The 24,010-nt window shown below is 46.8% G+C and overlaps 1 protein-coding gene and 1 non-coding gene across 2 annotated transcripts; one reads left to right on the top strand and one right to left on the bottom strand.

Annotated features, from left to right (window-relative positions):
- Positions 1-1,344: 1,344 nt before the first annotated feature.
- On the bottom strand, positions 1,345-24,003 carry SDHAF4 (succinate dehydrogenase complex assembly factor 4). The gene is made up of 3 exons (XM_038751559.1): positions 23,915-24,003; positions 6,818-6,970; positions 1,345-1,510 (listed from the first exon to the last, which is right to left on the bottom strand). The coding sequence occupies exons 1-3, from the start codon at positions 23,946-23,948 to the stop codon at positions 1,401-1,403; spliced, it is 297 nt and encodes a 98-aa protein (XP_038607487.1). The 5' UTR covers positions 23,949-24,003; the 3' UTR covers positions 1,345-1,400.
- Positions 13,556-13,693, top strand: LOC119933541. Its single transcript, XR_005452564.1, has one exon. It is a non-coding gene; the product is annotated as a small nucleolar RNA SNORA7 (small nucleolar RNA).
- Positions 24,004-24,010: the final 7 nt, after the last annotated feature.

The following is a 24,010-nucleotide window of genomic DNA, read 5'->3' on the forward strand; positions in this document are numbered from 1 at the left end:
TGGGTTGACTTAAATTATGCATTTATCTTACTATCCTCAAATTCGCACAACAGCTAATATGGGGGTAATCTACTCAAAATGAAGAGAGAGATACATTTCTACCTGAACTGCTGAGGCAACTGAGTTGTTTAGCTCTGGCCTGGTTTGGAGAAAACAAGGAAATAAATCCATGCCAAATTCTGGATATAAAAGTATATATAGATTCACCACAATTCTCTAAAAGAGCTTAACCTTACTTTATGCCCAAATATGGTTTCAATTAAGTACATTTTAAAATATTAGCCCACTGCAGCCCAGCCTGCACATTTCACTCCTCCAGTGCCAGCTTCTTCACTGTGTCTCTATCTCGCTGCCAATTCATTCATTCAGTCGTATTTATTGAGCACTTACTGTGTGCAGAGCATTGTACTAACTGCTTGGGAAAGTACAATACAGCAATAAAGAGACATAATCCCTGCCTTTCCCAAGTCCTTTCTGACCTGGATCCTGCTCTCCCCCTTCCATATTTAACAGACCACCAATCTCTCTGCTTTCGAAGTCTTATTAAAATTACATGTCCTCCAAAAGGCCTTCCCCGATTAAGTCCTCTTTTCTCCTACTCCTTCTTTCTGCATCACCTATGTACTTGGATCTGTGCCCTTTAAGCACATGATATTCACCCTACCCTCAGCCACACAGCACTAATGTATGTACCTTTAATGTATTTACTTATTGCAATGTCTCCCTCCCCTGCTAGACTGTAAGCTCCCTAGGGCAGGGAATGTGTCTACCAACTCTGTTGTACTGTTGTACTCTCCCAAGCTGTGTGCAGTGCTCTGCACACAGAAAGTGCTCAATAAAATACCACTGACTGACTGAATACCAGTCTTTTAGACTGTGAGCCCACTGTTGGGTAAGGACTGTCTCTATATGTTGCCAATTTGTACTTTCCAAGCGCTTAGTACAGTGCTCTGCACACAGTAAGCGCTCAATAAATACGATTGATGATGATGATACCAGTGACTGACTGATTAGCCATTATAGACTCAGACATACAGTACACTCCATTAAATTCAAGTATCAATATTTACATGCACTCTTACTCGGCAGAGAACTTTGAAGAAGAGCCTATTATTACAACAACTCATTACGTGACATCAACCAATCCACATTTCAAAGAGGATATGACTCACAAATCGAAAGCTACTGTAAGGCACCCGCCTTGAAGGAATATGCAATAGTCATCTGTGATCACGCCTAATTTAAACAAAATTCCGCAGAGGCCGACGTTTTGGCACCAGCTATTTGCCTAACCAGAGTAGCGCGTTCCATCTGAAAGCTAATCAAGATAAAATTGAACACAAGTCAATTAAATATTTTTATTTGAACTGTAAATGGTAGGAGGCTAAAGGTCGCATGTATTAAAAATCCACACAACGTCCTTTTCTCTCCCAGTCACCATAACGAGTAGGTTCAGGGCCTTTAGGTCCACCCTTCTCCTTCGTAATGGGGTTGACATCACCTGGAAATCCTAAACAAGAACAGGAAATGTAAAGAGGTCAGTCGGCGTTGCATCGGTAAAGACTAGAGTGGGGCACATGCACATCAGTTCCATTCAGGCCGAGAACTTCGGTGAAAATAGTTAAAAACACTCTTTGGCTTCAAAAGAACATGGGAGGAGTCAATCTCCAAACTTATTTTATCTCTCACCATATCCTGCTTCTCTCAAATGTGAACGAATTCGCAAAGGACACCACAAAGAGGGAAGTTCATCTGGGTGTGTGTGTGTGTGCGTGCCACAGTCCCAGGCACTTTGGGCACACAAAAAGTTTGTCCCTTGGTGGTGGATGTGCTGAGCCTGGTGCTGGTTTTTCTTTTGCAAAGTTCTGGCTCAGACAGCCATTCCCATCTTGATGGCAGTTTGCCATTCAGGGCTGTCTTCAACCACTGACTTCCAGTTTTCAGCTGGGAAGGAGAATTGTCGAGGTTTTGCTTTACCGTATCCTTAGAACAGTTCCTCTGCCCTCCTTGCTTTTGGTACCCAATGTCAGCTCACCGTACAGCGGCTGTCCGGGTATCCTGCTGTCACTCGTTCTCCTCATATGTCCTATCCATCGCAGCTGTGTTAAAGTGAGAATTTTGAGGAAAAGAACAGGTGACTCTCCTATTCCATTCTGAATCCATGCTTTTAAAAGTTTTATTTCTCAAACTGACACGTGATATAAAAGTGCATGTAACCATTCCTAAATTGTTATATGCACTAAATGTGTATGCGCTACAAATCTGCCCTTTCCTCTCCATCCAAACTGCTACCATGTTAATCCAGGCCTTCATCCTATCCTGTCTTGATTACTGTTTCAGCCTTCCTCTTGCTGACCTCGCTGCCTCCTGTCTTTCCCCAGTCCAGTCCATAGTTCACTCCGCCATTGTCCCGAGGTGACCCTTGGGTACCGGCCATCTCAAGGTCAAAAGCTATCTCGTGACCACCTGAGCCAGCAGGCGGAACTAGGAAGTGAGGGTGGGATACCACCCCCACGACCAAATCTGCTAGATTGACAGCCCAAGCTGGGAATACAGAAGGTGTCCCTCGCCCCCATGCCATCAAATTAGGTATGGAGGAGGGGGGAGGGCAGAGATTGGGTAGACTGAGGCCGGAAGCTGGAATGGCCTAGGGGCACAGGCAATAAATACCTGTCGCCTCTGACCTTCGGGGTCAGAACACCAGGACACGCAGCAGCAGGAGCAGCCGCTGCAGCAGCAGCAGCAACCCACGGGTCTCTCCCTGCCCAGAAGGCCAGATGCCCGCTCTACAACCAGAACCAACACACTGAGGCAAGGGCCGCGGGACGGGTGAGTGTCTCGTGGGTGGGACCCAGGTACCCCGCTGCAGATGGGAATCACGAGTGGATTCCTCCCATGTAGGGAGAGCACATGGTGAGAGCTAGCCGCCCACCACGTGCGCGGGTAATGTAATGAATCCTTCCCATGTGGGAAAGTAAGTGGATTCTTCCCGAGTGGGAAGTGCACACGGGTGAGAGCTAGCCGTCTCACCCACGCGCGGTTAACGTATGATTGTGTTCCTCCCGTGTAGGGAAGCTCTAATATTGCTAATTGATTATATTCCTCCCGAAAGGGAAGTTCAATCCATTGCGCCTAAACAATTACATAAATTCAATTCGCCTCGTGGAATAAATTTTATATAAACTCAGGCTTTCCGTCCCCGGCCCCCTCTCTCTCGCCTCACCGATCACTGAACGAACCCGTCCCCGGACGACGGGTGACAGCCATCCAGATCATTTTTCTACAAAAACATTCAGTCCATGTCTCCCCACTCCTCAAGGACGTCCAGTGATCTCCCAACCACCTTCGCATCAAACAGAAACTCCTTATCATTGGCTTTAAAGCAATCACCTTTCCCCCTCCTACCTCATCTTGCTACCCTCCTACTACAACCCAGCCCACACTTCGCTACTTTAATGCCAGCCTACTCACTGTACCTTAATCCTGTTTATCTCACCACACACTTCTTGCTTACGTCCTGCCTCTAGCCTGGAACGCCCTCCCTTTTCATAACCGACAAACAGTTACTCTTTCCCACTTCAAAGCCTTATTGAAGGCACATCTCCTTCCCCGATTAAGCTCTCTTTTCTTTCACTTTCATTCCCTTATGCATCACCCTGACCCGCTCCCTTTATTCATTCCCCCTCCCTCAGCCGCACGGCACTTAGGTACACATCCGTAATTTATTTATTTATATTAAGGTCTGTCTCCCCATCTAGACTGTACGCTCAATGTGGGCAGGGAATGTGTCTGTTATATTGTTGCAATGTTCTCTCCCAAGTGCTTAATACAATGCTCTGCAGACATTAAGCTCTCAATAAATACAAGTGATTGATTCCTTCACTGAAGATTTATATAAAAGAAAAATGCAACTATTGCAATATAGTTGACTGATTGAACTGTAAACTTTAAAAGCATTCAATTTTAATCGAGCCAATCTGAGTACCTAGTTCCATAAGTGGTCCTCTTCATTCTAAGATGTACCACCTTCAAGCTAAAACATCTATTTCATTTGTTCTCTCTAGTCCCTTTGGCTTTCCAATTAAATGCCTTAATTTGCTGCTTAAATATCAGACATTCCTTAAGGAGGAAAGACCGGCAATTCTGAGTGGTATGGGAACATTCCTTGAACCACTGCAAATGACACACAAAAAAAAACCAGAACTGCTGATGACTGATGAAGTTTTAAAGCAGATAGATAAGTGATGTTTAAAGGAGAAATGTCACGATAAAGATAGGGTTAGGTACTAGAATGTAAAGTGAACTTTAATAAGGGGAACTACTGCCTCGGTTTTTTGAAAACAGGGATAATGTCAGGTACGCGCAATACAGAACACACAATGAAGATGGAATAAAAATCAGAATAAAAGGGGAAAAAAGCTCCTCGCCAAGAAAAGCTAAGGGCAATTTATTTATGCTGTTTTCTGGAGGCCTGTTTCTTGGCAACAGGATAACCTCTTTGTGCAAATCCATGCATTAAGGAAACAGTAATAGAAACACTATACAGAGTGACCGTAATTTTGGGGACTCAAAGTGGAACTGTGGGCGGGCTTCCAGGGGACAGGACTGATGGTCCAAGAATAATGGGGGAAGAAAGAGGCAGGAAGAGGAGACACAGAGTTGAAAAGGAAAGATAAAGGTGAGAGGCGTGGGTGACCCACATTAATCACCCACGCTCAGGTATGCAGACGTACAACCTATTCTCAGTACCAGAGAAGCAGCGCCTGGCTCAGGGGAAAGAGCCTGGGCTTTGGAGTCAGAGGTCATGGGTTCAAATCCCGTCTCCACCGTCACTTGTGTGACTTTGGGCAAGTCACTTCACTTCTCTGTGCCTCAGTTACCTCCATCTGTAAAGTGGGGATTAAGACTGTAAGCCCACCATGGGACAACCTGATCACCTTGTAACCTCCCCAGCGCTTGGAACAGTGATTTGCGCATAGTAAGCGCTTAATAAATGCCATCATTATTATTATTATCATTATTATTATTATTACTAGGTCGACGCCGAAGGAGCAACAGCAGCCGAAGGAGGTAAGTGGCAGCAGCAGCCGGGCACCGTCTCCACCACTGCTGGCTACGACAAGTCCTGAAAGGTCTACCCAAAGGCAAGACCGCATCTCGGACCCGTGATTAGAGGAACACTGGGAATTGGTACTGGTTGTCAGCTGCTGCTATCACTTATTTCTTCTTGCTGCTGCCGTTTCACATTGTTTCCTGGAATTCTTGACGCTGCTACCACAGCCAAAGGGGACTTGTCCTGTCCCAGCTGTTTGGATCGAGGGGTGAGATTCTGATGGTCTTTCCTCAGGCAAGGCAGACGTTCACATTACCCCTACCTTTCACTGAAGAACAGAGAAAACAGTCCAAGTCAAACTTGTACAAAATATCACAAATTGATGAGGACGTCACTAACATTCGATGGACATTTTAATCAATTAAACTGAAGCATCAAGCAGCGATTGGTGACCGAGACGCCGATTTCTTTGTATGGCGAGTTTGAGGTCAGTGAGTTTGAAAACTCAATTAAAGCTGTGGGTTTTTTTTAAAGTATTAGTTTCCTTGAAGGAAACCACTGACTTCTTATATACATAAAGTACTGAATCTTCTCTAAAATAAGAATAAAGAAAAACCAGTTCTAGGTAGCAATTAAGGGAAAAAAATCACCCACAAATAATTACTAAGATGCTTAACAGTATCTGACTTGCCGCTCAGCTAACAATAAGGTTGTTTCCGGTTAGGTTTTTTTGTTTTTAAGGTCAAAACAGAATGATCTGACTGAAGAATTTTAGAATGAACTTTTGAAGGCCCAGGCCGTTTGGGATCTGAGGTGGGATCCTTAGGTATGCCTCCCAATGGGTCGAAAATTCAGCACAATTTGACAACTGCTACCAAGGGGAGAGGCGGTGCCATCCTCTCTCACTCTCACCTTCCCTGCTTAGGCCCCAACAGTAGCTCTGAGGCCACCCAGTATGGCAACTGAAAGAAATGGCTAGAAGTGGAACAGTTGGAAGCACACTCTGGAAGAGCTCTGAATGCACATAAAGTAGGTTCAAAATAAAAAAACTGTTCACTGCAGATGCACAGCACCACTTTGCCTTCACGGCACCAATCCCACTCTGGTGACGTTGGAATTTATCTTTCGGTCTAGACAGGTATGGCTCCAAAACGTGTTTCACCAACTTCATAAAATAAAGTGGCTGGCCCCTGGAGGTTTTTGAGGAGGGGACTGATGTTCTCGCATGGTATTTTAAAAAGGGTGACACAGGCAGCTTCACAAGTCACTTCACTTATCTGTGCCTCAGTTTCCAAGTGTACTTTCCAAGCGCTCAGCACGAAGTAAGTGCTCAACAGATACGACTGAATGAATAAATGAATGAATTCACTTCTTTGTGCCTCAGTTCCCTCACTTGCAAAATGGGGATTGAGACTGTGAGCCCCACGTGGACTGTGTCCAACTCAATTTGCTTGTATCCACCTCAGTGCTTAGTACAGTGTCTGGCACATAGTAAGCACTTAACAAATGCCAGCATTATTATTATTATTATTACGTGGAGGAGGAGAGAGGTTAGAGGCAGGGAGACCAGCAAGGAGTTTGCTACAGTATGATGACCAGAGGTGAGAAACAGAATGATGGTAGTAAGGTGGACAGGAAAGGGCAAAGCAGCTCAACATGACTCTTCACAACATAACTGAAAAAGAACAGTAGTACAGATAAATTAACTGCAGAAAGCGAAGTAGTTGTCTATTATTTTCTTCCTCAAAATGAAAACACACTCACTTTTTAATGGTTCTTGTTCTAAATTGGAATCCTCCGGAACATCAAACCGGCCTTGGGGTAACTTGGGCTTCTTAAGTGTTTGTTTAGCATGTCCGGGCTTCCCTTCTTGATTGGAGCTAATTCTCCTTGATGAATTACACAGTTGGGATGCTCCTAGCAAAGGAGGGAGAACATTAAAATGGGAAAAACTTAAAAATGAATACCATTACTCACACGACCACAAAGCAATTCACTCCAAAGATTTGGGAGAGCGCCCTTTTTGCTTAGTTCAGTTATCTGCACCCAACAGATGCTTGAGAAAACAACCTAATGACAAAGAAAGGAGTACTTAGAGACTTTGACTAAAAGCCTGAATATCAGAATTAAAGTCAATCAATCATATTTATTGAGCGCTTACTGTGGGCCAAATGCATGAGAAAGCATGCAGAGTTCATTCATGGGTATTTATTGAGCGCTTACTGTGTGCAGAGCACTGTACTAAGCGCTTGGGAAGTACAAGTTGGCAACATATAGAGACGGTCCCTACCCAACAGCAGGCTCACACTCTAGAAGAGGGAGAGAGACAACAAATTGTGTTCCCCGTCCATAAAGAGTTTACAGTCTAAAGGAATACATATCATGATAATATTGCTTAAAGATCCTTTTAGCCTTCTGAGCCAAATCAATCAATTAATGGTATTTATTGAGCACTTACTATGTGCAGAGCATTTGTACTAAGCCCTTGGGGGCATACAACACAACAGAATAAGTGGACACACTGCCGGCCCATGAGTTTACAGTCTAGAGGGGAAGCCAAGGAAAAATCTAATTACCAGGCAGTGCTAACCACTAAACATAGCACTCATAACAGGGAAGCCGCAAGCAGGAAATGCTAAATACGCCAAAACGCACCCATATTTCCCCATCCCATCATCATCATTCGTATTTATTGAGCGCTTACTATGTGCAGAGCACTGTACTAAGCACTTGGGAAGTACAAATTGTCAACATATAGAGACAGTCCCTACCCAACAGTGGGCTCACAGTCACAGACAGAGAACAAAACCAAACATACTAACAAAATAAAATAAATAGAATAGATATGTACAAGTAAAATAAATAAACAGAGTAATAAATATGTACAAACATATATACATATATACAGGTGCTGTGGGGAAGGGAAGGAGGTAAGATCCCATGCCTCCTTGGTAACACGGAGTAGAAGGTGAACCCCTTTGACTGCTAAAATGTGCGCGAACCCCAGTTTCTTCTCTACTGCTTCACCGTCAACTGATACCACCACCGACCTTTCTTAACTAGCAATTCGTTCATTCCATCGTATTTATTGAGCAGTACTGCTCGGGAAAGTACAACACAAAACAATAAACAGTGACATTCCCTGCCCCCAACCAGTTTACGGTCTAGAGAGGGGGAGACAGACATCAATACAAATAAATACAATTACCGATATATGCAAATGTGCTGTGGGGCTGGGAGGGGGGAAGAGGAAAGGAGCGATGCAGAAGGGAGTGGGAAATGAGGAAAAGTGGGGCTTAGTCTGGGAGGGCTTCTTGGAGATGTGCCTTCAATAAGGCTTTGGGGGGAGGGGGAGAGTAACTGTGGGATTTGAGGATTTGGGCTAGGGGTCAGCGGCACGACAAGTGAGATGGAGGCCCAGTGAGAAGGTGAGCACTAGAGGAGCGAGCACTATTCTGTGCAGCAGAGAGTCTCACTTCACAAGGTGTACACCGCAGATCCTGGCAACGGTTGGAAGGCAGTAAGCCGGTAATCCATTTCTCTTCTCGCACTGGCCTGACGCAGGAAAGGAGCTTCTAGGGAAGCCCGATTCCGCTGCCCCTGTTTTCTACCCTCGCAGGATGGGTTGGGTCAATTTTAGTTTTTTTGCTTTTTTCTCACCTATTCCTTCACTTTACCATTTACCTACTGTGCCTCTCCTGAATCCACACTTCTAGACCAGATACAGACTGCCCAGATGCCCCTATTGTTCCAGTTCATCAAGCTGTACAAAGGACAAGCATATGTGTGGGGGTGTGTATGTGTTATTTGGACTTGCTTTCACTCTTCACTTTGTTTTTTGCTGATTCGTACTAAGCGACTGCATGTCATTCTTAGCAACGGTTTATAAAATGGGGGAGGATTCAGACGTGCTTACTCTTCTTGATGGCTTGGAGATATTCAGAACAGTCAGTTCTTCTAGTGCAGAGGGTTTACGGTCCCAAAGAACCTCACTTCTGCCTCGACCAATTCTGTGAGCATCCGCACAACCAAAGCCACATCATGCTGTGTTCAGAAAGTGCAGGTTGTGGGAGCAATCCCTAATTTCTCAAGAGGTCTACCCAAAATGAGTAATGAAAACACACATTCCCAAAGAGCAGGCTTCGCTATGACCACAGACTGCACCTGTTCTCCCTGCTGATCATCTCACAGTATGTGCTCCTGGGTACGGAGGGACCAGTTGGGACACGCCTATCCCCTCTTAGACTGTAAGCTCATAGTGAACAGGGAACATGTCTCCCAAGTGCTTAGTACAGTGTTTTGCACACAGTAAGTGCTCAATAAATACTACTGATTAATTGACTTGCTACTGGAGCTTAAACAATGGTAGCCTCAAATGGCAAGGGGCAGAAAGTATCTTCACGGCCATTTGGGCAAGTGTGAGAACGCTCTCTGTGAAGCTCACATTCATCTTCACACAGGACAACCTTACAATCACAGAAAAATATTTCAGGACTTAAATTTTGATACTCAGATCGTGTCGAGCTGCTTAAATAATGTATTTCCCTTTAGGGTACTGTTGCTGAATCTTCAGGTTCTTTCTAACGCTGGCTTTAGTGAGAAGCAGCGTGGCTCAGTGGAAAGAGCCTGGGCTTTGGAGTCAGAGGTCATGGGTTCATATCCCAATGCTGCCAATTTGTCAGCTGTGTGGCTTTGGGCAAGTCACTTCACTTCTCTGGGCCTCAGTTCCCTCATCTGGAAAATGGGGACTGTGAGCCCCCCTGTGGGACAACCTCATCACCTTGTAACTTCCCCAGCACTTAGAACAGTGCTTTGCACATAGTAAGCGCTTAATAAATGCCATCATTATTATTATGATTATTATTTAGTGGTTTTGACCAGTACTCAATAAGTACTAAGCACTTAGTACAGCGCTCCGCACTTAGTACAGTGCTCTGCACACAGTAAGCACTCAATAAATGATTGAATGAATGAATGAATGAGTTAAAGCTGCCAGCCGTCAGTGATTGGGGTGGAACTTCTGCCGGACCATAGGATTTATTGTCGAAGCCCCACCTCCACTGCAACAGGAGGAGAAAGAGTTGTCTTCAAGGGGCACGTGTCCCCAGCAGCATCGGTCCCCTGTCACTGCAGGACTGAGCAGGCAGCAACCCAGGTTGAAGATTAAATAAAGTATTAGATACGAGGGCCCGTAATGCCAGCCATGAGCCCACAGCCTCCCAGGTGTGTGGCATGTCAACCAGTCCCTCTGCTCTATTTCTACTATTCGGTGTCCTACACTTTTATGTATTTACTGATATATGTGCACTGTTTTTCTGCTCTTGGTTTTCCTCTTGCTCCCTCTATCTGTATATCATTTTCGTCTATCAATCGATAAACATTTTTTATACTGTGTAGCTGTCTGAAGGAAACAATCACAGTATAAAGGCTATTTTCAAGTTCTCTTAGCTGCACCACCTCGTAACCAAAAATCTCCAATCACTTCTTCTTAGTCACAGGTTGCTAACAAACGAGAAATCTCTGTGATTTTCAGTCACGGAGATCCAGCTCTGACAGAGAGATATTACGATTCCTTGTAAACGAGCTACCTCCACCCCCACCACCCCATCAGGGCGGTTTAAATTATTTTCATTAACTAGTATTACATAATCCACTGTTTGGAGAACAATGTCGGTCTCCCTCTCTCTGCACTGTAAGCTCATCAACATCAATCGTATTTATTGAGCGCTTACTATGTGCAGAGCACTGTACTAAGCGCTTGGGAAGTACAAATTGGCAGCATATAGAGACAGTCCCTACCCAACAGTGGGCTCACAGTCTAAAAGGGGGAGACAGAGAACAAAACCAAACATACTAACAAAATACTAACAAAATACTCGCTGTGGGCAGGGAATGTGCCTGTTTATTGTCGTAGCATACTCTCTCAAGCACTTAGTACAGTGCTCTGCATATAGTAAACGCTCAATAAATACTGTTGAATATTCACTCATTCAATGAATGAATGAGAAAATCATTCTCTGCACTAAGCACTGTATTAAGCGCTTAGACAGTACAATTCGGCAACAAGCAGAGACAATCCCTACCCGACAACGGGCTCACATTACTCGGTGGTGCAATTCAGGGACATATCGTATAAATGTTACTCTTGAAGTATAGACAAATGCAATCAAGTGATACTCGAGACACTATCAGAAACAGTAAAGCACTCAATCACCTTGGCCCCTCCCTACTTTACCTCCCTGCTTTCCTAATACCTCCTTTTAGACTGTGAGCCCACTGTTGGGTAGGGACTGTATATGTTGCCAATTTGTACTTCCCAAGCGCTTAGTACAGTGCTCTGCACATAGTAAGCGCTCAATAAATACGATTGATGATGATGATAATATGACCCAGCCCGCACTCTTCACTCTTCTGCCAACCTACTCATTGTACCTCAATCTTGTCTGTCTCACCGCCAACCTCTCGCCTACATCCTGCCGTTGGCCTGGAACGCCTTCCCTCTTCATATCTGACAATCACTCATCATCATCATCAATCGTATTTATTGAGCGCTTACTATGTGCAGAGCACTGTACTAAGCGCTTGGGAAGTACAAATTGGCAACATATAGAGACAGTCCCTACCCAACAGTGGGCTCACAGTCTAAAAGGGGGAGACAGAGAACAAAACCAAACATACTAACAAAATAAAATAAATAGAATAGATATGTACAAGTAAAATAAATAAATAAATAGAGTAATAAATATGTACAAACCTATATGCATATATACAGGTGCTGTGGGGAAGGAAAGGAGGGAAGATGGGGGGGATGGAGAGGGGGACGAGGGGGAGAGGAAGGAATGGGCTCACCTTCAAAGATTTATTCAAGGCACATCTCCCAGAGTCCTTCCTTAGACTAAGCCCCTAATTTTCTCGTCTCCCACCCCCTTCTGCATTACCTTTGCGCTTGGATTTGCATCCTTGATTCACCCTTCCCTCCCCCCCATAGCACTTTATGTACATATACATAATTTATTAATTTATATTAATGTCTCTCTCCCCCTCTAGATTGTCAACTCGCTGTGGGCAGGGAATAAGTCTACCTACTCTGTTCTAGTGTACTCACCCAAGCGTACAGTACGGTGTTCCGCACACAGTAAGTGCTCAATAAATACCTTTGATTGAACAGACTATCAAGAATCATCAATCTATTTATTAAACTTCCTGGGTTGCACCATGACTTGCTGCTGCCAGTTCAGGAAAAGTCTAAGTCTTTCTGTACGGTGTCATAGGATATACCGGCATCGGAATTTTCTCTTGCTCATGCCCTCCCTCTAGCCTGGAACTCCCCTCCTCCTTGTTAAGCATATTTGTTGAGCAATTACTGGGTGTGGAGCGCTGTACTGAGTGATTGGGAAAGTATAATGCAGCAGAGTTGGTACACGGTGGCTGACCACAACGAGCTTACAGTCTACAGACCACCACTCTCACCATCTTCAAGGTCTTACTAAATCCCATCTCCTCCAAAGAGACCTTCCCTGACTAATTCCTCACTTCCTATCCTATTGGCCCTCCCTTCTGCATCTCCTATCAACTTGGGGCAGCCCCCCTTAAGAACTTTGATTCTCCCACCACCTCAGCCGCACATCACCCTTAAGCACTTTGATATTAACCCCACCCCAGCCCACATTATTTCTGTACAGATCCTCATACAATGCTCTTTCCCCTATCGGAAATTGATTTTTAATTGATTTGTTAAGGCTTCTAGGTGCCAGGCACTGTACTTAGACAAGCAGCGTGGCTTAGCGGAAAAAGCCCGGGCTTGGGAGTCAGAGGTCGTGGGTTCTAATTCCGACTCTGCCACTTGTCAGCTGTGTGACTTTGGGCAATTCACTTAACTTCTCTGTGCCTCAGTTACCTCATCTGTAAAATGGGGAGAAAGACTGTGAGCCCCACGTGGGACAACCTGATTACCTTGTATCTATCCCAGCGCTTGGAACAGTGCTTGGCACATAGTAAGTGCTTAACATATACTATTATTATTAATCAAGCTACTCACATTGAACACGGTCCACGTCCCACATGGGGCTCATAGTCTTAAGCCCCATTTTACCGGTGAGGAAACTGAGGCACAGAGAAGTTAAGTGACTTGCCCGAGGTCACCCAGCTGACAAGTGGCAGAGCTGGCATTAGAACCAGGCCCTTCAGGCACCCAGGCCTTTTCTCCATCCACTAGATCACGATGCTGACTCCTCTACTACATGGTGAGATCAAGAGCATGAACCTTGTTTTCCGAATCTATTATATCGTCCTCTCCCAAGTCCTTACTACGTTGCTTTGCACACGGTAAGTGCTCTGGATATACCATTTATTGATTAGGTTGATTGGCTAGAACAATTTTCAATCTCCCATGGGAAAAGTCTACGACTGAAACTAATTTACCCTGATCACTATCCAACTCCTATTCTGGGACGGACATTAGGTTGGGAATTTGAAGACTTCTGGAGTCATTGCCATTCTATTCCCCTCTAAGGATCGCATCTGGAGAGTTTCCAGTACTCTACCAGTCTTGACTAGGGGAGGGAGAGTCAAGCAGAGGCCTACCCGTTCCATTCCAAGCTTGGGCAGTGGCTAACGAGTGGAAGGCAATCTGCCCAAGTTGAAACTCACCCGTGCTGGGCAGCAGCGGCATGGGAGAGAGTCAAGGGCGGAGACTCAAGTTTATTGTGCAGAAGGCGGCAACGGTAAACCACTGCCATATTTTTATCAAGAAAACTGTATGGATCCACTACCAGAATGTTTGCAGATGGAGGTGGGGTGTTCTGGGAGAGATGTGTCCATGGAGTCGCTATGGGTCGAAGACGACTCGACGGCGTTAAGACAAGGAATTCTATTCCATTATACTATTCAATATAGTGCTTAGTACAGTGCTCTGCACATAGTAAGCGCTCAATAAATACGATTGATGATATAGCTACCTTTTGTGATTCTGGGACCTTTCACATCTGATAGGACCAAAGGCACTCAGATTCTACCAGGATTAAGAATCACCAATGATACTAAATATATTTTAAATTGTTCATATGGCGATAAACATCTAAATCCACATCTCCAACCCTGACCTCCCTCCTTCCCTACAATTTCACACTTCCTCCGGCCTTCAAGACATATTTACTTGGATGTCCCACTGACACCTCAAACATGTCCAAAACTGAACTCCTTATGTTCCCACCCAAACCCTGTTTTAACCGCCACCATAGACCACACCACTATCATCCCTACCTCACAAGCCCGTAACCCTGGCACTGTCCTCGACTCATCTCTCTCATTCCACCCACATACTCAATTTGTCACCAACCTCTATTAGTTCTACCTTCCCAACTCTGTTAAAATCCACCTTTTCTCTCCTTCCAAACTTTGCTATGATGATGATCCACGTACTTACCCTCTCCTGCCTTGACTACATCTGGCTCCTCGCTAACCTCCCAGCCTCCTGTCTCTCCCCAACCCATATTTCACTCTGCTGCACAAATGATTCAACCAAAACATTCAGTTTATGTCTCCCCACTCAAGAACCTCCAATGGCTGTCCATCCACCATTTGCAGCCACCAGATACTCCTTACCATTGGCTTTAAAGCACTCAAGCAGCTTGCCCATCCCACCTCATCTCACAAATCTACTACAGCCTAGCCCTCACCTCACTAATCTACTACAGCCTAGCCCATATACTCTGATCCTCTAGCACCAGCCTACTCACTGTACTCTGACCTCATCTATTTTGTCACCAACCTCTTTCCCACGTCCTCCCCCTATCCTGGAACTCCCTCTCCCTCTGTATATGTCAGACCAGCATTCTCTCCACCTTCAAAGCATTACTAAGATCACAGCTCCTCCAAGAGGCCCTCCCTGATTAAGCCCTCTTTTCCCCCTGCCTTGCTTTCCTTTCTGACTTCAGTGAACACCTGTAACCCCATAGCACCTATGGACGTATCTTTAAATTATTTCTTATAAATTACTTTTTTATTCATAGTGATGTCTGTCTCCTCTCTAGACTGCAAGCTTATGGCAGGGAACATGTCTACTAATTCTGCTGCATTGTACTCTCCCAAGCACTTAGTATAGTGCTCTGCACATAGAGAGCACTCAATAAATACCACTGATTGATCTAAATAGATATATTGGCCAGACAAGCCAACCCATCACTAGATAAGCATTAATCAGACAGCCTAAAAGAATCAATCGGTAGTGTTTGTTGAATGCCTACTGCACATTAAGTGCTTGGAAGAGTACAGAAGAGAGAGGAGAGACAATCCTTGCCCTTAAGGAGGGTGCAGATATAATATAATAAAATTAAAAACAAAAACTATGGCCCAAATGTTGAATTTCCTTAGGCTACTTAATAATTATGCTGTTCATTATGCACATACTATGTGCCAAGCACTATACTAAGCACTGGGGTAGATACAAGATAATCAGGTCCCATATGATTATATAGTAGTAATACATAGTAATACAGAGAACAGGCACTGAATCCCCATTTTGCAGATGAGGAAACTGAGTTATGGAGAAGTTAAATGACTTGCCCAAAGTCAACAGCAGACACCTGGCAGCATCAGAACTAGAACCCAAGTCCACTGACTTCCAAGCCTGGGCTATTTCCACTAGGCCACAATGCTTCTCTTATTATCAGGTACATAACTACATCAATCAATCAATCAATCAGTCGTATTTATTGAGCGCTTACTATGTGCAGAGCACTGTACTAAGCGCTTGGGAAGTACAAATTGGCAACATATAGAGACAGTCCCTACCCAACAGTGGGCTCACAGTCTAAAAAGCTATAGAGACAGTCCCTACCCAATATGATATGGCAACACAAACTTGAGGGAGAATTTTGTATGTCTGAAAATTCATGAAGGAATTAGCACCATCAGACCAGGGCTCAGTCCCATAGGTTACTATTCAATCAATCGATCGATCGATCAATCAGTGGTATTTCTTTAGCGCTATGTGTGGCGCACTGTACTCAGCACTTGGAGTACATTAGAATACACATTCCCTGCCCACAATGAACTTGCAGTCTAGAGGGGGAGACAGACATTAACAAATAAATAATTTATATGATATAATCTAAATGCATGCACATGAGCGTTGCAGGACTGGTGGGTCACTCATTCAAATTCACAGCTGACGCAAAAGGGAAAACAAGTCGGGAAAAAGAGGGCTTGGAGATGTGACCTTAATCATCATCAATCGTATTTATTGAGCGCTTACTATGTGCAGAGCACTGTACTAAGCGCTTGGGAAGTACAAATTGGCAACATATAGAGACAGTCCCTACCCAACAGTGGGCTCACAGTCTAAAAGAATAAGGTTTAAAAGACCTTAATAATTCTTGGAAGGTGGGGAGAGCGGTGGTCTGGCGTATACGGAGCGGGAGGGAGTTCCAGGCTAGGAAGAGTATGTGGGAAAGGTGTCGGTGGTGAGATTGACAAGATCGGGGCACAGTAAGTAAATTGGCGCTGGGCTGTAGTAGATTGGCGAGCTAAACTTCCCTAGAACACCACATACTGACCCTGTTGTCCAAACCTAGGTGCTGCATGTCGCCGAGTGACAAGCGCACTTCAAAAAAAAAATTGACAATATGAAATTAAACTGGTAATTGCAAAAGTCGAATTTACACTGCAAAAATAAATACTACTATAGATCACTGAGTTTGAAACGACTGACTAGTCCTGCAGATGTTCAATTCATCTAGTATAACACTGTAAAATTTTCCAGCGATAGGGATTTCCATTTGAAATTTTAAAGTCCAGATCTGCCTAATGGAAAGAGCATGGGCTTGGGAATCAGGAGACCTTCCCTCCAGACTGTACATTCCTGACGGGCAGGAAACTCATCAACCAACTCTACAGTAACGAGTATGGTGACTAAGCCCTCCTCTCTTCTTCTCCCACTCCCTTCTGCCTCACCCTGACTTGCTCCTTTAATTCATCCCTCTTCCCAGCCCGAGAACTCAAGTACATATCTGTAATTTATTTATTTATGTTGCCTTCCTCCTCTAGACTGTAAGTTTGCTGTGGGCAGGAAACCTGTCTGTTATATTGTTCTACTGTACTCTCCCAAGCTCTTAGTACAGTGCCCCCCACGCACTAAGTACTCAATAAATACGACTGATCGAGCTCAGTAAATACCACTGAGTGGCTCAGTGGAAAGAGCCCGGGCTTTGGAGTCAGAGGTCATGGGTTCAAATCCCGGCTCTGCCAATTGTCAGCTGTGTGACTTTAGGCAAGTTACTTAACTTCTCTGGGCCTCAGTAACCTCACCTGTAAAATGGGGATTGAAACTGTGAGCCCCCCGTGGGACAACCTGATCAGCTTGTAACCTCCCCAGCGCTTAGAACAGTGCTTTGCACATAGTAAGCGCCTAATAAATGCCATTATTATTATTATTATTTAACTGAATGGCCTGGGTTTCCAATCCTGGCCTGCCACTTGCCTGCCGCGTGGCCCTAGGCAAATCACTTAACTTCTCAGTGTTTCAGTTTAAATGGGGATAAAATACCTGTTCTCCCTCCCCTTAAGACTGCTCCCCACGCGGGACAGATGCTGTCTCTGATGTAATTATTTTCTATCTGCCCTAGTGATTAGTACATAGTAAATGCCTAACAGACTCCATCATTATTATTATTATTATTATTATTATTATCCAAACTGGTCTGAGGAATAATAAAGGCTTTACTCATAGCCCTGCTACGGTTCGGTTCAGAAGCTTATCTTTTCTGCTTCTGCACCTTGACAGTTTGGTTATGGGAGAGTCATCTTCCCTGCCTTTCCCACCCGCAAAAAAGGGAAGAATAAAATAACTAGGAATGATATGTTTAATTAACAGCATCGCAAAATGCCAAAGGCCACAGATCAGTTCTTCTCCATCTCCTGAACACACGATTTGTCGGGCTCACGCTCACTCCTCTGTAGCGCCATTAAAGTCAACTGTTATACTGTACTCTTCCAAATGCTTAGTACAGTGCACCTCGTCCTCTAGACCGTAAGCTCTCTGTGGGCAGGCTATGTGTCTACCAACTCTGTAGTACCGCACTCTCCCAAGCGCTCGGTGCAGTGCTCTGCACACAGTTGAGTGCTCAATAAATACCAGATTGGTTGATTGATCAACCAACCTTTAACTAACCAACCTTTTAGACTGTGAGCCCACTGTTGGGTAGGGACTGTCTCTATATGTTGCCAATTTGTACTTCCCAAGCGCTTAGTACAGTGCTCTGCACATAGTAAGCGCTCAATAAATACGATTGATGATGATGATGATTGATCAAACTAACGTGGAGCCGTTAGTTTGGGCCTGCTGACAGGTTGGAGACTGAACCCACGCATGGGGGGCTTTGTCTGTCCGTCCATCTGTCCGTCCGGGTACTGGCAGTGAGGGCCATTCATTCATTCAATCATCGTATTTATTGAGCGCTTACTGTGTGCACAGCACTGTACTAAGCGCTTGGGAAGTACAAGTCGGCAACATATAGAGACGTCCCTACCCAACAGCGGGCTCACGGTCTAGAAGGGGGAGACGGAACAAAACCAAACATATTAACAAAATATAATAGAATAAATATGTACAAATAAAATAGAGTAATAAATACATATACACATATACACATATACACAGGAGTCCGTCTGTCCATCGGCTGGGGTCCTTCATTCATTCATTCAATCGTATTTATTGAGCGCTTACTGTGTGCAGAGCACTGTACTAAGCGCTTGGGAAGTACAAGTTGGCTCCTATTAGTGCAGCAGAGCCTATCGGCAAAAGGAGGGGCTGGGGAGTCGGAGGATGTGGGTTCTAATCCCGGCCCTGCCACTTGTCTGCTGTGTGGCCTTGGGCAAGTCGTTTGACTTCTCTAGGCCTCAGTTCCCTCATCTGTACAATGGGGACTGAGATGGTGAGCCCCATGTGGGACCCCCTGATGACCTTGTATCTCCCCCGGGGGCTTAGAAAGGTGCTTGACACATAGTAAGCGCTTAACAAATGGCATCATTATTCATTCATTCATTCAATTGTATTTATTGAATGCTTACTGGGCGCAGAGCACTGTACTAAGCGCTTGGAAAGTCCAAGTTGGCAACATATAGAGACGGTCCCTACCCAACAACGGGCTCACAGTCTAGAAGGGGGAGACAGACAATGAAACAAAACAAGTAGACAGGTGTCAACACCATTAGAATAAACAGACGTTTCGCTATACACACATAATAATAATGGCACTTGTTAAGTGCTTATTATGTACCAAGCCCTGTTCTAAGCGCTGGGGTAGATACAAGGTAATCTGGTTGTCCCACATGGGGCTCACAGTCTTAATCCCCATTTTACAGATGAGGCAACTGAGGCCCAGAGAATAATAATAATGATGGTATTTGTTAAGCGCTTACTATGTGCAAAGCACTGTTCTAAGCGCTGGGGAGGTTACAAGGTGATCTTGTCCCGGCGTGGGGCGGGGGGGGACTCACAGTTTTCATCCCCATTTTCCAGAGGAGGTAACTGAGGCCCAGAGAAGTGAAGTGACTTGCCCAAAGTCACACAGCTGACAGTTGGCGGAGCCGGGATTTGAACCCATGACCTCTGACTCCAAAGCCCGGGCTCTTTCCACTGAGACATGCTGCTGTTAAGCGCTTAATATGTGCAAAGCACTGTTCTAAGCGCTGGGGAGGTTACAAGGTGATCTTGTCCCGGCGTGGGGCGGGGGGTGGCTCACAGTTTTCATCCCCATTTTCCAGAGGAGGTAACTGAGACCCAGAGAAGTGAAGTGACTTGCCCAAAGTCACACAGCTGACAGTTGGCGGAGCCGGGATTTGAACCCATGACCTCTGACTCCAAAGCCCGGGCTCTTTCCACCAAGCCACGCTGCTTCTCAGAGAAGTGAAGTGACTGGCCCAAGGTCACCCAGCTGACAAGCGGAAGAGCCGGGATGAGAACCCATGACCTCTGCGTGGCTCAGTGGAAAAGAGCACGGGCTTTGGAGTCGGAGGTCAGGGGTTCGAATCCCGACTCCGTCACCTGTCTGCTGTGTGACCTTGGGCAAATCACTTAACTTCTCTGAGCCTCAGTTCCCTCATCTGGAAAATGGGGATTAAGACCGTAAGGCCCCCATGGGCCAACCTGATCACCTTGTCTCCCCCCACCAGCGCTCAGAACAGTGCTTTGCACATAGTAAGCGCTTAATAAATGCCATCATCATCATTATTATTATTTCCACCAAGCCACGCTGCTTCTCAGAGAAGTGAAGTGACCGGCCCAAGGTCACCCAGCCGACAAGTCGGCGGAGCCGGGATTCGAACCCACGACCTCTGTGTGGCTCAGTGGAAAAGAGCCCGGGCTTTGGAGTCAGAGGTCATGGGTTCGAATCCCGCTCCGCCACCTGTCTGCTGTGTGACCTTGGGCAAGTCACTTCACTTCTCTGAGCCTCAGTTACCTCATCTGTCAAATGGGGATGAAGACCGTGAGCCCCCCGTGGGACAACCTGATCACCTTGTCTCCCCCCACCAGCGCTCAGAACAGTGCTTTGCACATAGTAAGCACTTAATAAATGCCATCATCATCATTATTATTATTATTATTCCCACCGAGCCACGCTGCTTCTCAGAGAAGTGACGTGACCGGCCCAAGGTCACCCAGCCGACAAGCGGAGGAGCTGGGATGAGAACCCACGACCTCTGCGTGGCTCAGTGGAAAAGAGCCCGGGCTTTGGAAACAGAGGTCAGGGGTTCGAATCCTGACTCCGTCACCTGTTGGCTGTGTGACCTTGGGCAAATCACTTAACTTCCCTGAGCCTCAGTTACCTCATCCGTCAAATGGGGATTAAGACCGTGAGCCCCCCGTGGGACAACCTGATCACCTTGTAACCTCCCCAGTGCTCAGAAGTGCTTTGCACATAGTAAGCGCTTAATAAATGCCATCATCATTATTATTATTATTTCCACCGAGCCACGCTGCTTCTCAGAGAAGTGACGTGACCAGCCCAAAGTCACCCAGCCGACAAGCGGCGGAGCTGGGATTTGAACCCACGACCTCTGCGTGGCTCAGTGGGAAAGAGTACGCGCTTTGGAGTCTGAGGCCATGGGTTCGAATCCTGCTCCGCCACCTGTCTGCTGTGTGACCTCGGGCAAGTCACTTCCCTTCTCTGGGCCTCCGTTCCCTCATCTGTCAAATGGGGATTAAGACCGTGAGCCCCACGTGGGGCAACTTGATCAGCTTGTATCCCCACCCCCCAGCGCTTAGAACAGTGCTCTGCACATAGTAAGTGCTTAATAAATGCCATGATCATTATTATTATTATTCCCACTGAGCCACGCTGCTTCTTAGAGAAGTGAAGTGACCGGCCCAAGGTCACCCAGCCTCCAAGCGGTGGAGCTGGGATTCGAACCCACGATTTCTGCGTGGCTCAGTGGAAAAGAGCACGGACTTTGGAGTCAGAGGTCATGGGTTCAAATCCCGACTCCGCCACCTGTCTGCTGTGTGACCTCGGGCAAGTCGCTTCCCTTCTCTGAGCCTCAGTTACCTCATCTGTAAAATGGGGATTAAGACCGTTTAATAAATACCATTATTATTATTATTATTATTATTATTATTATTTCCACCGAGCCACGCTGCTTCTCAGAGAAGTGAAGTGACCGGCCCAAGGTCACCCAGCCGACAAGTCGGCGGAGCCAGGATTCGAACCCACGACCTCTGTGTGGTTCCGTGGAAAAGAGCCCAGGCTTTGGAGTCAGAGGCCATGGGTTCGAATCCCGGCTCCGCCACCTGTCTACTGTGTGACCTCGGGCAAATCACTTCACTTCTCTGAGCCTCAGTTACCTCATCAGTCAAATGGGGATGAAGACCGTGAGCCCCCCCGTGAGGCGGGATTCGAACCCACGACCTCTGCGTGGCTCAGTGGAAAAGAGCCCGGGCTTTGGAGTCAGAGGTCAGGGGTTCGAATCCCGGCTCCGCCACCTGTCGGCTGTGTGGCCTCGGGCAAGTCGCTTCCCTTCCCTGAGCCTCAGTTACCTCATCTGTAAAATGGGGATTAAGGCCGTTTGATAAATGCCATTATTATTATTATTATCATTATTATTTCCACCGAGCCACGCTGCTTCTCAGAGAAGTGAAGTGACCGGCCCAAGGGCACCCAGCCGACAAGTCGGCGGAGCCGGGATTCGAACCCACGACCTCTGCGTGGCTCAGTGGGAAAGAGCCCGGGCTTTGGAGTCGGAGGTCATGGGTTCGAATCCCGGCTCCGCCACCTGTCTACTGTGTGACCTCGGGCAAATCACTTCACTTCTCTGAGCCTCAGTTACCTCATCAGTCAAATGGGGATGAAGACCGTGAGCCCCCCCGTGAGGTGGGATTCGAACCCACGACCTCTGCGTGGCTCAGTGGAAAAGAGCCCGGGCTTTGGAGTCAGAGGTCATGGGTTCGAATCCCGACTCCGCCACCTGTCGGCTGTGTGACCTCGGGCAAGTCGCTTCCCTTCTCTGAGCCTCAGTTACCTCATCTGTAAAATGGGGATTAAGAACCGTTTAATAAATACCATTATTATTATTATTTCCACCGAGCCACGCTGCTTCTCAGAGAAGTGAAGTGACCGGCCCAAGGTCACCCAGCCGACAAGCGGCGGAGCCGGGATTCAAACCCACGACTTCTGCGTGGCTCAGTGGGAAAGAGCCCGGGCTTTGGAGTCAGAGGTCAGGGGTTCGAATCCCGACTCCTCCACCTGTCTGCTGTGTGACCTTGAGGCAAGTCACTTCCCTTCTCTGAGCCTCAGTTACCTCATCTGTCAAATGGGGATAAAGACCGCGAGCTGGGATTTGAACCCACGACCTCTGCGTGGCTCAGTGGAAAAGAGCACGCGATTCGGAGTCAGAGGTCAGGGGTTCGAATCCCGGCTCCGCCACCTGTCGGCTGTGTGACCTCGGGCAAGTCGCTTCCCTTCTCTGAGGCTCCCTCATCTGTCCAATGGGGATGAAGACCGTGAGGCGACCTGATCAGGCAGAAACTCCTCCCCCTGGGCTTCCAGGCTGTGCATCCCCTCGCCCCCTCCTACCTCACCTCCCTTCTCTCCTTCTGCAGCCCAGCCCGCACCCTCCGCTCCTCCGCCGCTGATCTCCTCACCGTTAGGCCTCGCTCTCGCCTGTCCCGCCATCGACCCCCGGCCCCCGTCCTCCCCCGGGCCTGGCACGCCCTCCCTCTGCCCACCCGCCAAGCTAGCTCTCTTCCTCCCTTCAAGGCCCTACTGAGAGCTCACCTCCTCCAGGAGGCCTTCCCAGACTGAGCCCCTTCCTTCCTCTCCCCCTCTCCATCCCCACCTTACCTCCTTCCCTTCCCCACAGCACCTGTATATACGTTTGCGCATATTTATTACTCTATTTTACTTGTACCTATCTATTCTATTTATTTTATTTTGTCAGTATGTTTGGTTCTGTTCTCCGTCTCCCCCTTTTCGACTGCGAGCCCGCCGTTGGGTAGGGACCGTCCCTCTATGTTGCCAACTTGGACTTCCCAAGCGCTTAGTCCAGTGCTCTGCACGCAGTAAGCGCTCAATCAATACGATTGATGATGATCGCCTTGTAACCTCCCCAGCGCTCAGGACGGTGCTTGGCACGTAGTAAGCGCTTCATAAAGGCCGTCGCCGTTATTATGATGGTGATTTGCACCGAGCCACGGCGCTTCTGTGGGAAAAGGTCGCCGATGAACGACTGTTAGGATTACGGTGAGGGTCGGGAGGAGGCGGGGGTCCTCGCCCCCGCGGGCACCTCCTCTTCCTCCTCCTCCTCTTCCTCCTCTTCCTCTTCCTCCTCGTCGTCCTCCTCCTCCTCCTCCTCCGGCGGCCTCCTTACTTGCTGCCGTGGCCGCCAGGCCCACCAGCCTCATCCCCGCGCCGCCTCAGGGCCGTCGCCTCAGGGCCGCCTCAGGGCCGCCGCCGCCGCCTCAGA

This window comes from Tachyglossus aculeatus, chromosome 1, assembly GCF_015852505.1.
Source record: "Tachyglossus aculeatus isolate mTacAcu1 chromosome 1, mTacAcu1.pri, whole genome shotgun sequence".
In the NCBI taxonomy this organism is placed as follows: Eukaryota; Metazoa; Chordata; class Mammalia; order Monotremata; family Tachyglossidae; genus Tachyglossus; species Tachyglossus aculeatus.

What these genes read in the sequence shown, in the direction of transcription:
- SDHAF4 (XM_038751559.1), bottom strand. Translation starts at nt 23,948, where the DNA reads ATGAGGCTGGTGGGCCTGGCGGCCACGGCAGCAA. An exon ending in CCTGGCGGCCACGGCAGCAA is followed by an intron (nt 6,971 to 23,914) that starts GTAAGGAGGCCG and finishes CTCCTTTGCTAG; the next exon opens with GAGCATCCCAACTGTGTAAT. An exon ending in AGAACAAGAACCATTAAAAA is followed by an intron (nt 1,511 to 6,817) that starts GTGAGTGTGTTT and finishes GTTCTTGTTTAG; the next exon opens with GATTTCCAGGTGATGTCAAC.